General features: G+C 40.5%; 1 protein-coding gene across 7 annotated transcripts in view; it reads left to right on the plus strand.

The window, feature by feature from the left end:
• ATP11C (ATPase phospholipid transporting 11C) overlaps positions 1 to 10,261 on the plus strand; it is a 175,923-nt gene extending 165,662 nt beyond the window's left edge. For 4 of the 7 annotated variants that reach the window (XM_048213335.2, XM_057314781.1, XM_057314779.1 and 1 more), the window contains one exon: positions 4,835 to 4,938. In XM_048213335.2, coding sequence (XP_048069292.1) covers positions 4,835 to 4,936 — 102 coding nt within the window. In that variant the 3' untranslated portion in view covers positions 4,937 to 4,938. Of the gene's footprint in view, positions 1 to 4,834; positions 4,939 to 7,521 lie in introns of those variants that run through there. The other 3 variants (XM_026479749.4, XM_057314774.1, XM_057314780.1) reach the window with 2 other exon arrangements.
• Positions 10,262 to 16,649: the final 6,388 nt, after the last annotated feature.

The following is a 16,649-nucleotide window of genomic DNA, read 5'->3' on the forward strand; positions in this document are numbered from 1 at the left end:
ACCTTAGTAAAAGGTCTAAAAGGGCTAAAACAGGTATGATACAACAGGTTCTTCCCAGAATGGCTCAAGTGGCAATTTAGATCAAGCCAAATAAAAAATGTCACTGGAAGAAAGTGGTTTGGTGCCTTGTTCTAATAGACAGTTTGTCTGGGAAGGATCTCTGAGGTGCTCTTCTAGTCCCCTTATTTGGGAGTACACTTTTGGGACGCTCCTAAATGTTTTTCTTATTTGGGTTAATGGAGCTCATGCTAAGTAATGGCTCACACCCAGCTTCATGCTCTAAAGATGATACAAAAATCTCCGAAATCAAAACCTTCAAACATACCATCTTATCCTCTTCCTGAGGCCCTTTCTTTTAAAAAAACAAAAGTAGACCCTGGCTGGAGGTGACTTTGACATAAATTAAATGGAGGGAGGCTACAAAGCAGTCACAGATAAAGACGTAAAACATCTTCTTTCCATGCAGACAGGAGATGACGAACTTCTGTTGAAAGCATGAGGTTCAGCATGAAATTTGTTTGCCATGGGTTATGTCCATGATAGGAGGAATTCTAGTGTCTGTGCTATAGCTTGGCATGCTGGTGTGCTAGAACAATCAGGAAAATGTCCATAATCACCTTCATTCATTCACTCACTCATTCATTTATTCCTACCCTCATTGAACCAGAACATGTGTTGAACCGCCTACTGATGAACATCTCTCTTTACATCCAGTGTCTGAAATGCTAAATGGTTTTTCAGACTCTGCGGGATTTTTGAGAGTTGCAGATGAGACAAAAAGTTGTGGGCACTCAGCAGCACTGCCTCTTTTTTTTTTTTCCCTTGTGAGAAAATGCAAGAGCAAAGTAGTGCGTATGAATGCATAAAGGCCAACTGAAACATGGCAGCCATGGCTATTCTGATGTCACATCTGTTTACATAAGGCCCTGTTTGGCCATATCAAAGAGGCAGAGGCCACTTTTAAGATGAAGGAGAAAGAGTATCTTCATCACCAGCCGTCTGACATCCCGGGTGACTTCCTTCTTGCTTTAGTATCCCTTGCTAAGGCATTGGCCTCACTTTTAAAGAGAGGCAAAAAATTCTTTTACACTGGGTCAGCCTCATACCCGACAGGCTCCCTAATGGGGTAAAGTGTGTGTCCCTACCTAGAGGTAGAAGATTCCCCCTGGACCTCAACCAGTTAGCATCTTGGATCCTTTGTGCACAGAGCCAGAAATACCTGTGGCAAGTTGGCTGCCCGTGCTGTCCTCCTGTGGGTCTTGGCAGCTGCTTTCCGAAGGAACTCAGTGGCGGGTAGTGAAAATGGCTCTGGCATTTGAATCCGAAGCTAGGCCATTTACATTTAACAATTATAGAAGCAGCCTTCTGTTAGATTCCATTCAATTCAGCATACATTGCCTGAGGGTCCACTATAAGTTAGCTACTATACTAGGTCTCAGTAATTCAGGGATGAACCAGATGTAGCCCCAGCTCACAGGGAGCTCTCACTGTAGTTAAGTTATAAAGGGGATTTATACGGAGCTCTTCTGTAAGCAGGTATAAAGCAGAATAGTGGACTCGGTGATACGGCGTGTTGTAACACATCTGAGCTATTTCAAGTCACGACCTCCTGAAGCCGCCAGGAAAGAGGCTGGTATGGCGGCCTCCGCCCCAGCTGAGTTCTGTCATGACATCAGCGTTGTAAAGAATTCTACTTTCTTCGAAAATAGGTTCCCTCGGTCATTTAACTCAAAGGTTCGTTTAAGCTACCTATTCCTCAGCTGTCTTTTCAGCAGTGTGGTTCATTTTTGAGCTAAAATCCTATCATTAAGGATCATAAGGCTTTTCTTTAGCTTATAAATGGACAAAGCTACATCACCGTGCTGCTGACAGGACATGGTGAAACCGCCATTGAGCACCAAACAGTGGAACAAGATAACACTTCAAAGGAAATTTAAAGTTTAGGATTTCTGGTATTTCAAAAAGTTGGGTCTCCTAGCACAGTTGTTGGGCTCTCTCTTAACCAGTGAAGTAACACCTGAACTTTCTGGCCAAGTAGTAAATACCACTCCCCATATCCAGTGGAAGACTTCTTCTCAACACGTTATGGAAGTTTTCCCACGTAAACTACCACCATCAGAAAGGGACCTAGCCCTACTAGACCCTGGAACACTATAAGCTAATGGAAATGGACCTAGCAACACGGCCATGCCTAGCATGGGATGTCTGCACAAACTAGAAGAAATATTCCATTCTGGAGGGAGCTCTTTCGGAGTGGAAGACAGGAAAAGGAAGAATGTCAGCTGTCTGAGCAAAATTCCCAGAGAAAGCACTGGGAAAATTTGGGGGACTATAACTTATCCTTTTAATAACGGTGGTGCCAAGGCTGATGACGATTGTGATTCTCACAGTGTCCCGTACAACCGTGGGTTGTAAGGATAGATAATAGCCCTGTTAACTGGATTAGACAAAAAGTTGAATCCTAACACTGTGGCTGTTGAGATGGACCTTTATGCATTGGCCTCTTTGACATACTGCTCATTGAGCCTGAGCTGGTATCAAAGCTCTTTAGATGACTGCAAAGGAATGTGGAAATTTCATCCTCTTTTAGCTCATTATCTCGCTTCCTTCACTCCTCCCCTCCCCCCCACCACTTGCTGGCTATATCGGTTTTTGATTGCTTCAGATACTCTTTCCGTGCTCTCCACTGCCTTCTGTACTGTCATACTCCCTTTCTTTTTCCTTTATAAAGTAACCTAATCTATTAACTCCTAAAATTTCTGCTTCATAGAAGTACTTTTATCTCTGACGGTCGGATGTAAGCTTTTGAGTGCACCAAAATGTGCTTATAGTTGCAGTCTTAAATAATTAGGCTCGTATATTAAACATGGGGGTGGGGGGCTTGGTATCGTGTTCATTTTGTTGCGAGATTTTTGCCCACAAAATAGAAGGCAGAACAATTTAAATTTTTTTTCTCAGAAACTATAGATTTCTCTAGCTTTATCAATTGGTAATTTGCATGTTGCCAACATGTCACCAACTTGAAGGTAAAATATGAACAGGAAAAAATATGGTTATGTTAAAACATAATATGAATAAGTCAAAGTATTTGCCTTTAAAAGTTTTATTGTTTATTAGATTCTGCTAGATGCATATGATACTTTCGCCGGTTTTTTTTTTAAGACCTATTTTCATTAGTCACTAAGTAGATAAAATGGGTAATCTTAATTAGCAGAATTGTTAAACTCGTCCCCATCGTTGACCACTCATCTTCTGTTTTGCTTGGGCAATGCCAAAACCAACTCTGTGACTTAGCTTATAACTTCAGGCATGGAATAAGAAGGAAAAATAATAACCTGTTGGGTTTTCTGATTAAACTTGAAGTTAACAATTTTTACTTTCTCTAGGCATTTTAAAGGAGAAATCATAGGTCTTTAGCCTACCCTTTTAAAAAGGTGTCTGTAAGAAAAGGGGGAAACCAACCAAATTATGTTAGAATAAAGGAAATTAAGCATTGGTCCAACGATAAATGGGACTGAAGTGTGGTTTCACCAGGTATCTTCCCACTGTGTTAGTTTTGTTAGGCTTTTAACCTGTACGGGCCCAAGAGCAGTCAGTCCCTTCATATTGTATCTATGCGATTGGATAGGGCAGAGAGTTCCTTCAAGGTTAGATTGGTGATGGACCCTGGACATAGCTCTCTGACCAATGGATTTTGAACAATGTAGGTTACTGAATTAAAGATTAGAAGTAAGCCTTATTTTAATGAGAAGCGTATTTTTAAATTATTTTATTCAAAATAGTCAATCTTCCCATTAACAAAATAATTTTAAACTGTTAAACAGAGAAATAGTAGTTTGCACATATAATAGAGACTATTCCCAACTCTAATTTGACTGTTACTTCAGAGAGTAATGCCTTCAAAACTAACATGTCATTTCGACTTCGAATTCTCAAGGTTTCTTTTTAAATGTCTTAGATTTCAGAGAATATTTACTTTTTTTTTTTTTTTTTGGTTTCTGCATTTCTCTTTTTTCTACTGCAATTTTCCACCCTTTGTGCAATTGTGAACAAGGTAACGAAACGCCTCCCTTCCTCAGGAACATCTACTATCTTCATGCTTTCTCAAACTTCCAGCAATCACAGTTTCTCTTGGAGTGAATAAGGTGATTTCCTTTCTTAATGTACCAACGTGCTTGCATTCTCATTTGCTTGACACCATTTTCTGACTCTTTATGAAAAATTATTTCTCATTACTCATTTTTATATCTTCTATTTGATACTTAAAAGAGTATTTTGTCATTTTCCTTTAATCATTTGTTCACCTTCTCAATTTGTCACATTGAAGAGGAAGTGATTTTCAAACACTTGGACTGTAAGTGTCTAGTCCCATTGATTCCTGGTCCGCAGTAGAAGCCACAGCGTGTTAGAGCTAGTCTGTTCACCAAGACAGGAATGTTTTGCACAAATTTCTCTTTGTTCGATACACTCAGCACCAGCACAACTCTCAGAGGTGTTCACCAAAAGGATGGTAAGGTTTACTAATCAAACCATATTGACTCATCTACCACATAACCAGCCTACCGGTGTCATTTCAAAAACCCCAGTTTGCCATACACTACTAATGTCTGCATACTTCTACCATGAAAACAATTCAATTCGAGTTGGAGACTTTCTTAGGCCTGTCAATATATATTCATTTAAATGTTATGCGTTTGCTGTAGTGTAATCATTTGTACTCTTGGCTGAAAGAGTAGTCTATAGGAAATGATTTTTTTCTTCTACGTTTTTATCACCAGGTAGGTTAACCAGTCTTCAAATGATTTCTTTAAGTATCTTTACCTCACTATTACAGAGAAATCTGAGCTGTAAAAGGGCATCTGACTCATTATCCGCCAGACCTTCAGTCAGACCTCTTCTTTTACGAACATTCTCAGACGAATCTAATATATTGTAACAGGTACCTAGTGTTAAACAAGCGGGCTGGCTTTTAAAGAAACAGATTAACAGCATTATAAGGAAAAAAAATGAAAATACCACTCTCTAAATTTTCTCTGCTGTTGGTGTGGTGAACTTTATACGATTCTTTACAAAAAATATAAAGATGCATTACTTGGAATATGGGAAAAATCTGTATTTGAAATTTGTTAAGCCCCCAAATAAAATGTTAGGCATTTTGCAGAGCTTGAAGGGCAATAAAAATACAATGAAAGTATATTGAATTTGTAAGGGGCAAGTTGTCATGGCGGTATTCGTTAATACTGATTAGGAAATACCATTTGGATTTTAAAAAATCATTTAGAAAATTGAAAATCAATATTCCAAAATTGCATCTGTATACTGTCAAGTCGATTTAGCATTGCATGTTCTTTTGGGAAGTATGTGGAAATAATCCGGTGTGTTTGTACCTCCATGTGCTGTGTCTGTGTGTTTGCAGGTATACACCTAATGTACTCGTAAATGTCTGATCCCCAAAATTAATGAACCAATCTAATCACTTTTTTAATGTCAAGTTTTATTCAAGCTAAATGTTTCAACTTTCAGAGGTAAAGGTAAAATCTTTCCTAGCTATTCAGGGGGATGCTAGCCTAGTTATGTAGACTGCTTCAGAATTGTTTTTTCCAAAAATGAGTAAATTCATTTTGTAACATATTGTTTCATTTACCCCCAAAAAATAGTCGGGAGGAATTGATATGCCATGGGAGGAGTCCTTGAACTCGGAATGACTCCTTTGTGTGTATTTTGTTTCCCACTGCAAGGGCCTCTGTCATCCCAGGCCTTGAGAGGTCCTTTATCCACCCGTAGGAATTCAGAGTAATTCGTGAATGAAGTTTACAAGCTTACCAGCTTGGAAAAAACTCAATACAGCTTAGGGGAGGGCCGTCTTTCATGCACACATAAAAACTAATGATCATCAGGAATGAAATTGCAGTTCAGTTCTCTTTGGAGCTAACAAGTGTGAATCCTCCTCATAGGCCCATGTTTTCATCAGCTGTCAACTCCCCCACCCCTGAGCAAAGAATAAGAACGAAGCTAATGGCACGAATACTTTGGTTCTATCGCCTACGGTTTATCATAGTCTGCATCCTCGGTGTTCTTCGGGAAGCAGACTCTTTTTGCTCCAGTCATTTTGAGTGACACCTGCTTTGTATCTTCCCTCAGTAATGATCTGCTTCCCGGTAGCCTTCAAAGTTGTTTACCTTTTTGTCCCGGATGGCCTTGTCCTAAGCTGTATGGTGCATTTTAGCCATACTGTTTCCAGCTAATTCTGTATCCCCCTGGATTGCTTTCTTTAGCTTGGTCTGTGGTTTGGGAGACTAGGTTGGGTAGCAGACACTGCTTCTGCTTTTGGCCTCTCCAGGGCCTGAAATCCTACAATAACAAAGGATGAGGAACATAGAATTGAGGAAGTTTTATTTTTTAAACAATTGTTTTATTTTTAACATAGTTATTTCTTCCACGAATATCTTTTCGTGTAGCGTTGTTTTTCTTCCGAGGAAAATACTTGGCAAGTAGTTCAGCCACTGAGTTTGTCGCTTGATGAGCGAGCTGCATGACTCCTTTTATAAGTTCTCAATGTGAACGGCAGCCTTATTTTGGTGCGGTTCAGTCACCATGACCCTGCTACGTGAAGAACTCTTAAGAAAGTAGGGAACATGAAAGAAATGGAACATATTCTAGAGGACTTCTAGTCCAGTCATGGCAAGGAAGGTGCACCAAAATGGGAAGAAAATAGCATACCCCTGAAGGCCCTCCCCTATTCCTGTTTTAAAAGGTTGGATTTTAGAGTGGAGAATGAAAGTTAGGCTCCCTCCCGAGATCGAAGACTTCCACTTCTCAACATACCTGATTTTTACTGTGTGATCAGTTGGTCTACCACGCCCTATCCCTGTAATAGCATTTGATAATGTTCAGAGGACAGAGAAGAATCTACAGATTTCGGGACATTTCTGTGGTCGCTTTTCTAAAAAGATGATGAATAAGAAAAACAGAAGCATCCATTGACTCATAGATACATGATCTACCAAAAAGAAAATTAACCTCAGCATTATATGGGGAAGAAACATGTTTCTTTCAGTAAAGGAAAAATACTTGTACAACAGCCTTTCAAAACTGAGTATATCTTTAGACTTCCTCTGTCAAAATTTACACATCCTCAAAAAACAGTAATCAATTCATTTGTTCAACATGTCCGAGTACCTGGCTAGGTGCTGGAGATAGGAAAATAAAATCTCCGTGTTTTCAAGGAGCTCACGGACCAGAGAGTCCTTGTGGGAACAGTGACAGGAGAGCCCTGGAGCATTCCAAAAGCAGAAAGCAAGTCTGAATCTATTCAGCTAACAAATGAAGAAAGGATTAAAAACTGGTTATTGTGTCAGGTTTTTTTCCCCCTGCATGTGAATAAAACTTGGCACTTTCAGATCGTTCCTTTACTCTCATAACAAAATTTACTACTTGATTTATTTTTGCAAATGCTAAACAGATGGCTTCACATTATTGTTAAAATAAACCTTTTAACTCTGTATATTTTAAATTTTTCAGAATCCGAATCTTGAACTGCCTATGTTATTGTCCTACAAGCATATTGACAATGGTTACAGCTAAAAAAGAAAGCAGGAAGAAACAACTACAAAAAGTTACCATCTCAGGATACTCAATATGCAACAAATTAAACCACTCTCTTATGTCTAGGGTTCAGAATCAATGTCCATTAAAATACCAAATGACTCTCTTAAGCATTTACAGTTACTGTTAAGTAGCCATTACGGCCAAAGCTCTAAGTTACGAATCACGTGAAAGTTGAAAGCACGAATAATTAGAATTTCTGGCTTTAGATAGAATAATATAACTACCAAATGAGTGCTCCTTTTAACCCATGAACTCTGTGAATGGATCTAAATATAATATAAAGTAGAAGTCATACAATGGGAATGAATAGACTTTGCTAATCTTACCTTTTTTTGCCTGGCAGAAGAAATAGGCTGTTTGGATCACATTTCTTTTTCCTGCTGAATGATAAATTATTTTTTTTTCAAACATATGAAAGGAATACTTGAACATACAAGAAGACTAAATGGTATCAGTACATAAGAATAGTTAATCCTTTCTGTTCACCCACATGCTAATTTTGTCTTCATAGACTACCCTTGCCAGAAAAATACCTTGAACCCTTACGTGAAAAGAATGTTCATCCTGGATATTTTTGTGAGAATCAAAAAAATTGCGTATTTTATTTTTGTTCTTCTGAATTAAATCCTACTTAATGGGTGTGTGGCTACTAGATTTGAAAATAAAACATTTCCAATCACTTAGTAAGTAGCCTGTCAAGAGAGTTAAGATAAAACAGATTTTTCCTATATTAGTTTTACTGGGATCTGAGGTGAGATAGGCAAAACCATAGTTACATAAAAAGTAAAGCCATCTGAACATCAGTCTTTTATAATTTTTTGTGGAGAGGGGGGAAAATAGCTTATTTCAAACTGTTAATGATGGTTTTTTGAAGGAGGCTGCGTTTGTGCGTATATGCAGCACTTTTTTTTTTTTTAACTTACCAATTTGGGAAAGAGGGATCCATCCCAAGACGGTGGTGATTCAGCCTACAAAGCCATGATTCTGAACATGAATGTTTTCTCTCTTAGCAAACATGGTTAGGTGATGGTCTCACTTTAAACCATGAGATTCACTTTGGTAAAGTCCTCAACTTACTGGACTAGAAGGAGGCTTTAGCCTCCTACTGAGTTCACTTAAAACATAAAAATAAATGTGAAACGTCTTTATTAAATGTTAAAATGAAACACGCCTTTTGGATATAAATGGCTACATTTGACGACTAGATTGAAGTGGGCTCTTAAAAAGCGTTTTCCGGGGCGCATGGCTGGCTCAGTCAGTGAAGCATGCGTCTCTTGGATCTTGGGGTCATGAGTTCAAACCCCACATTGGGCGTAGAGATTACTAGGTGTTTTCATACCGGTTTCCATGTTTGGTTGTCTTTCTGGCATGCCTGTATTATTATTAGTGTTTATATTGTACCTTGATTTAGAAAAGTATTGAATTCAGTCTCTACCAGTGTATTTATATGGTCCACGTGGCACATTGATTTTTCCATATAGATTTTGTGTTAATGTCTAGGTGTCATTTTTCTAGGAAGGACATAATTACAGTTATCAGAAACCAATCTGTCATTATGCCCCTTTTTCATTATGTCATTTGTTCTCACCGATCAGTATTATTTTGGGGTATTTTGTTAGATGTCATTCACAGCTTAGCCAGTGCGCTGTGTTCTGGTCGCCTGTATTTGAGGTTATCTACTGAAAACAAAGTCTGTATATTCTTTGCCTATTCCAAAGAGCTAAAAAAATCAGACCCAGGAAAGCTTTTGATGTTTTTTGTTGTTCTTGTTCGTGTTAGAGTCGTTGCTGTGTTGTTATTGTTGTTTCACTAAGTACTAGAGGGACTGTGAATACAAATGAGAGATCCACAGTGTAGAGAGAGACTCGTTCAGCGCAAACCATTGGAGGTTGCCATAATCAGAACATCCGGGGCAGTGGAGACGTTAACGGTGGCATGTAAAATTCCTCGCAGCCAGGAAGAAAGGCGACTAAGGGGGATTTAAAGTCCTGTCTCAGCTACACGTTACACTGCAGCTCAAATTCATGACAGTGATAATCATGGCCTAGATCGTTGAGAGGGACCCGACTTTCCTTTTTGAAAGATATTTTATTAATGAGCTGAAAAATGGCTAGCATGGGTTAGCAGATATAACCACTCGAAGTAAGCCATCCTACAGTATTCTTAGCACTACAACCTAACCACCTTATTCTGTGACAGAGAAAGGGGAAAAATGTAATAATAGGATCACATACCCATCATTTGAACAAATTTGAACTATCAAGATGTCCTTGTAATTTTCACAACTGTTGTCCAGTGTTTGAAGGTGTAACCTACTAAACATAAAACATAGATTCCGAATCTACAACATCTACACCAGCAACAGTATAAATGTAGGCCTAAATTTGCAAAATTCACAATAATTTAGTGATGGAATTTTTTTAACAACATGCAGTATATAAATGTGCAGATTTTATGCAAGTGTTAACAAAATCATTTTTCAGCTTGCAAAATGGGACTGCAATATTACATTTTTCACTTAAGCAATTTTTTACATCTATGTCGTTGCTTTCTATAATGACTGTGAATGCCATCTTTTATGAATGCAACTTGCCTTTTTCATTACAGAAATTTTTGTTTGATGTATCAATAAACTTTGGTATGATATGATTGATATTTGAGCCTCTTTTTTTGGGAAGGTCTCAGTTTGACATAAAAATACAGAAGCAATATGGTGATGGGAAATTGTTTTTTAGTTTTCTCTTTGCCTGTCTCTACATGCGTTCAACTGGCATTTTAGGGCAATACCTAATTTGGGGAGGGTAGAGTTTTTCTGGGAGTTTTGAGTGGGACTGTCTGCATAGATAAAAGTGCAGCCAAATCAGTGAATACATATTGAAAATCTACTAGTGTGTGCTTGGCAGTGTGCTCTCGGCTGCCCACACATTGGAGGTAGTGTGATATGTGGTCTGTGTCTCGATCTCATTGAAATCATTTGATTCTTAAGTATCCAAACATGCAGCGATTCTACAGTCGCTTGAAATTTGGTCCAAAAGCGTGTGTGTACACCTCCCTCTCCCTGCCCCTCCTCCCGCCTCTGCATCCCTTCCCCCTCCCACCTCTGCATCCCCTCCCCCTGGCTCAGCCTGCATCTCAGATCTTGTGAAAGCCCTACTGTCCTTGACTGCTAAGAAACTGAACTTTCTCCACCATAGCTGGTTGCATTACATTTTTACACTTAAGTCTCTATGTTTTTGTAGCCTTCTGATCATGTTAAGTCTTCGACCTACGTTTAGTGAATTTCGTTTTTATTTTTATTTTTTAATTAAGCTTCTTTAATTCCAGCATAGGTAACATACTGTGTTATATTAATTTCAGGTGTCTCCTTTTTATTTTTTGGTAAGTGAGAAAGGAGCTGTATTTGGAGGTGAGACCTGAGTTAAAGTTTTCAGCGTTGTCACTTTGAGCCATTTCCCTCTCAGTCCCCTTCTCGCCTGTAAAATGGTGTCTTGGGGGTGAGGGGTGGTCAAATGAGGTAAAGGGATCAAAACTGCTTTGCAAAATACCATTTGTTATTCAGATGAAATCATTATTTTTATATTAAGGGGTGTTTTATTGCTTTGATCTTTTTAATGAATAGTTGTCATTTACCAAATTTTTATAGATGTAGCTGGGGTAGATTCTTTCTACCTTCTTGGAATTAATTAGTCTGTGCAGGCTTCCTTCCCTTCCCCCATCCAGCTTTGTGGGGAGCTGCCTCACTGCTGAGTCTCCCCAGGATTGGCCAATAAAGTAAGTATTGTGAGGGTCTGAGTGGTTTGGCCCTTCAGCAAGAAGCACATAGAAAGGTTAGGGGCTGAGGTTATCACTATGGTTATTCAGTGGGTGGGTCCACGGCTGACGAGCTGCCCGCATACTAATGAAGCTTGAAGGCCTGAGTTCTGGGAATAGTCAGAAAAACAGGGGCTAATTATTTCACAACTTTGTAAAATTGATTCGACACATTTTCCCAGCAACTTACGGGCAAGGAAACATGGGCTCGGTTCCTAGTATGTTAACCATTTGTGTTGAAGAAATGTTGCTTGTGGTTCAAGCAAGTCCTCGTGGGCTTGAAGAGCAAGTGCTAGGAGCGGGCCTCTGGCTGAAAGGAACAGTGCACCTCTTGGTGGACCAGAAGGTCTTTGGCCCTGGCTCTTCGTGTGGAGAGGGGCAAAGGATGTTCATAGTTAAAATGCCTGCTGCTTCCTTGGTCTCTTCATCAATTTGCCAGTAAAGCCACTAAAATCACAACTACTCCAAGTAACACTTAAACCGCACTTAATGTGTGCCAGGCGCTGTTCTAATGACTTATGGTGTGTACTCATGCCTTTCATAATTCAGTCTTATGAAGTAGATACTCAGATTCCTCCGTTTGACAGATAAAGAAACTGAGTCACAAACCAAGGTCACACCGTCTGGTAGAGCAAGATTTTTTTTTTTTTTTTTTTTTTTTTTTTTTTTTGCAACACAAATGTATTCTCTTACAATTCTGGAAGTCCTAAAATCAAGGTGTGTTTTTCCTGGAAGCTCTAGAGGAGATCTGCTCCCTTGCCTTTTATAACTTCCAGGTTTTGTGATGGGGCGCCTGGGTGGTTCGGTTGGTTGAGCGTCTGCCTTCGGCTCGGGTTATGATCTCAGGGTCCTGGGATTGAGCCCTACATCTGGCTCCCTGCATGGTGAGGAGTCTGCTTCCTCTCTCTCTGCCCCTCATACACCCCCCCACACACACTGCTCGTGTTCTCGCTCTCAAATAAATAAAATCTTAAAAAAAAAAAAGTAACGTGATTCCTTGTCTCATGATCCCTTCCTGGTCCATCTTCAAATCTCTCCGCTCCCATTGTCACATCTCTGAGTCTGACCCTCCTGCATTCCCTCTGTGATTACATTGGATCCATGTGGATAATCCAGGATATCTCTCCAGCTCGAGATCTTTAAGTCACATCTGCAATGTCCCTTTTTCCATGGTAAGGTGACATATTGACAGGTTCAAGGAATTAGGAAGGACGTGGACATCTTCGGGGGGCTGTTATTCAGCATACCACACCATCTCAGCTGGGAAGTGAAAGGTCTTCCAGGTCATGGAACTTTAAGTGCTGACGTTAGGAAAGTTCCAGGCAAGCCTGGAAGGTTGGTTGCCCTTAGCGAGGGGCCTTTGTTCCAGGAAGATACTTCTACGGGCTCTTGGGGAATTGAAGAGAAAAGATGGATACAAATAAGAGAACTGTAAAGAGAACAATGTTTTTCCAATAACAGTACTTAGAAGAAAAGCAACCTTTCAGCAGTCCCGCCCTGCACTACCTGGTAGAGCCAGATTTTTTTAAATTTATTTATTTTAGAGTATGCACAAGTGCACACATGAGTGGCGGGAGGGGCCGAGGGAAAGCATCTCAAGCAGACGGACATATTGAAAGCAAAGCTCAACCTGGGGCTTGATCTCACAACCCTGAGAGCATGACCTGAGCCAAAATCAAGAGTCGGGTGCTTAACGCACTGAGCCACCCAGCTGCCCCAGATTTTTTTTTTTAAGTAAAATACACCTAACATGGGGCTCAAACTCACTACATGCCAGCCAGACATCCCTGCTAGAGCCGGATTTTGAACATAGGTATTCTGACTAGAGTCCATAAGCTTAACCAGAACACTATTTCCATCATTATATCACCCCCAATGGCATGAATAAACAAGCCATCACAATATGAATGCTAATTATTAATATTAACCATAAGAAAGCATGACACCAAAACTGAGGGATAATTCTACACAATAACTGACCAGTAATCTCAAAATTATAAAGATCGTGGGGGCTCCTGGCTGGCTCTGTTGGTAGAACATGCAACTTGATCTTGGTGTCATGAGTTCAAGCCCCACACTGGGCGTAGAGCTTACTTAGAAAAGACAAACGAAAATAAACGAGCATATTTTAAAAACAAAATTTAATGGGGCACTTGGGTGGCTCAGTTAAGTGTCTGACTTTGGCTCAGGTCATGATCTTGGGGTCCTGGGATTGAGTCCCGCACTGGGCTCGGTGCTCAGTAGGGAGTCTGCTAAGGATTCTCCCTCTCTCTCTCTCTCTCTCATAAATAGTCTTTCTAAATTTTTTTCTTTTAAATCTTATTTTTAAAAATTGGGGTGCCTAGCTGGCTCACTTGGTATGTGGTCCTCAGTTCAGTCCTGGACCAGAAATTGGACATGAGGAGGGTACTTGGTGAGTTTAACTGAGGTATATAGGCTATATGCTATCATAGGTTTTATCGATGTTAAATGATTTTTGAAACTGTGACCGTGTTATATTTTGTAGAATCTGAATAGGGAGTATATGGGAATTTTTTGTACTTTTTGCAACTTAGTCTGAATTTAGTTCTAAATTATGATTTGAAAAAAAACAGTCAAAACACAATAAATCAGGGCACCTGGCTGGCTCGGTCAGTAGCATATGCAGCTCTTGATCATGGGACCGTGAGTTCAAGCCCCACATTGGATGTAGAGCTTTAAAAAAAAAAAAAAAGGAAAGGGAAAGAGCACAGTAAAGCATAAAAATATTAATGGGAGAGGACATTAAATTGAGCTAACTATAGAATACTCAAACTGTTAGCTATTGTCTGCATAACACTTCATGGAATGCTTTCACATACCTCATTTAATCTCCGCAGTATCTCTATGTGGAGATCATTAAACTCCAAATTCTTACAGATAAACTGAGGCTCAGGGGCGCCTGGGTGGCTCAGTCTGTTAAGCATCTGCCTTCCGCGTAGGTCATGATCCCAGGATCTTGAGATCGAGCCCCTTGTTGGGCTCCTGTCTCGGGGGGAGTCTGCTTCACTCTCTGCCCCCACCCCCCACTTGTGTGCTCACTGTGCTCTCTCTTTCGCTCTCCCAAATAAAAAGTTCTTACAAAAAAAAAAAATTGAGGCTCAGATGAGCTAATTATCTTGCCCTGGCCCCTCAGGACTGAACCCAAGTCTGACCCAATGCGTTTCTTGCTACACCCCACTGTGCAGTTTGTCCAGAACCCCAAAAGCATGTCCTGCAGAGTCTAGGATGATCAAAAAGCAAATCTTTCTGTAATCATTTTCCTGTGGGCCAGGTGCCATTGTACCGCAGCTGAAACCATGAACAGGGGTCGTGCCGATGCACTTAGCCGTGAAGCGGGTTAGCCTCAAACTGCCCCAGGCCCTGGGGCGCCTGGCTGGCCCAGTAGGTGGAACAGTGCGGCTCTTGATCTCAGAATTGTGGGTTTGAGCCCCACGTTGGGTGTAGAGATTACTTAAGAATAGAATCCTTAAAAAAAGTAATAAAATGCCCCAGGCCTGGATTTTCCCTTTCATCAAAGTTGAGGGTGTTGAACTGGGTTTCCCTCCAGTACTACTCAATCAGGTGTTTCCCAAGGTAAGTTTGCTCCTCCTACCCGTTTCCTGCCGCCTGAGTGAGCATACAAGCAAGCTCCTCCAATTTTCATAATGAGGCAGCAGGTTAGCCACCTCCGCCTGGTATCTAAAGTACGCACATCACTGGGGCGCTGGGTGGCTCAGTCGGTGAAGTGACCAGCTTGTGATTTCAGCTCAGGTCCTGATTTCAGGGTTGTGAGATTGAGCCCCAAGCTGGGCTCCCCGAGATTCTCCCTCTCCCTCTGCCCCTCTCCCCACTTGAGCACTCTCTCTCTCAAGTAAATAAATCTTTAAAAAAAAAGGGGGGGTAAAGTATGTTCATCACTTAAACAACATTGCTATATGGCCAACACTATTGATCTGAAATGATTCTGCCCCGCTCCTATCAAAAGCCTGCCTGAGATTACTGTTATTCACCATTTTCCAAACTGGGTTGTATGAAACATGAGAGTCCTGGGAAATGTTATTAGGTGTTCCTTGAAAAAGTGGGCTCCCTGGCTAAATAACTTTGGGAATTTCCATGTATGATTTTACCCTGTCGGACAAATTCCAATGCATTCTAGAGCATTAAAGTCTACGAAAGATCTAATATTAAAGAAACCCATGTGACTTTGTTGAACCCACTGTGTTCCAAACCAAGGATCACTTTTTGCATAGACCATGTAACAACAAATCACTGGACGCCAGTTTTTCATGGAACACCTTCAAGAAAGAAAGCAGTAGCTAGGTTCTTTAACCTGGTTGTTGTCTGAGCCTGAAGACAGTTTTCAAGCCAAAAGCAGTGGTCAAGGTCCAAACTGGAAAACAGACCATTACATGTATTTAAAATAAATGGAACTTAATACAGGGAATTGATTACACACGTGTTGGCTGAGCTAAAAAGCCAACTGGGGCTCTATGCAAAGCAACCCAGAGATTAGAGTAGGAGGCCAGAACCATCTTAGGCTTGAGGGGACAGATGGGCGGGGAAGATCCTGGAGCCTATGGCCTGGTCTTTTGGCAGGAATGGGAATCATGGTGGGCCTGTGTGGAGCAGCTGGGGTTTCAGCCGCTCTTACAGATGCAGCCTGAGGTAGAGACACCCGGGCTCCCACCTGCCCCCAAGCCTCCAGCTAGTGCTTTCCATTGGTTGGACCCAGCTGGAAGCCAGCTAACATGGGAGCATGGGAAACAGCTTGAGGGGGTCATTCCCTATCCCTACAGTACAGAGCAGAGCAGGGAAGGGTGAGGAATGCCTCTGAGAGAAAATAGACTCAAAACTAGCACATCAAGGATTTAAGGAGCCAGGTTCAAATTTCATATAATTAAATGTATATAAAGATAAAACTTTAAGGAGCTATATTTTAGCCGCTTGATAAATGTCACCCCTTGTGTTTCCCATATGAAGAAAATGTGGGGAAACTAATCGGAACTCACTGCTATAATATATTTAATGTGATACAGATAATGTTTTATGGATGCACAGATTAATGGAAGTAGAAGGCCCTTTTATAATACAGGCTTCTCAATTAGTAACAGAGACCCTGGGCATTAAAAACTGAGCTTAAAAACTAGAGCTAAATGAGGAGTAAGCGTATCTAGATAAATTCACCCACGTCTTATTCAAAAGTCAGGAACAATTCATGAGGGTCTGGATAA

This window comes from Ursus arctos, chromosome X (genome assembly GCF_023065955.2).
Source record: "Ursus arctos isolate Adak ecotype North America chromosome X, UrsArc2.0, whole genome shotgun sequence".
Taxonomy (NCBI): domain Eukaryota; kingdom Metazoa; phylum Chordata; class Mammalia; order Carnivora; family Ursidae; genus Ursus; species Ursus arctos.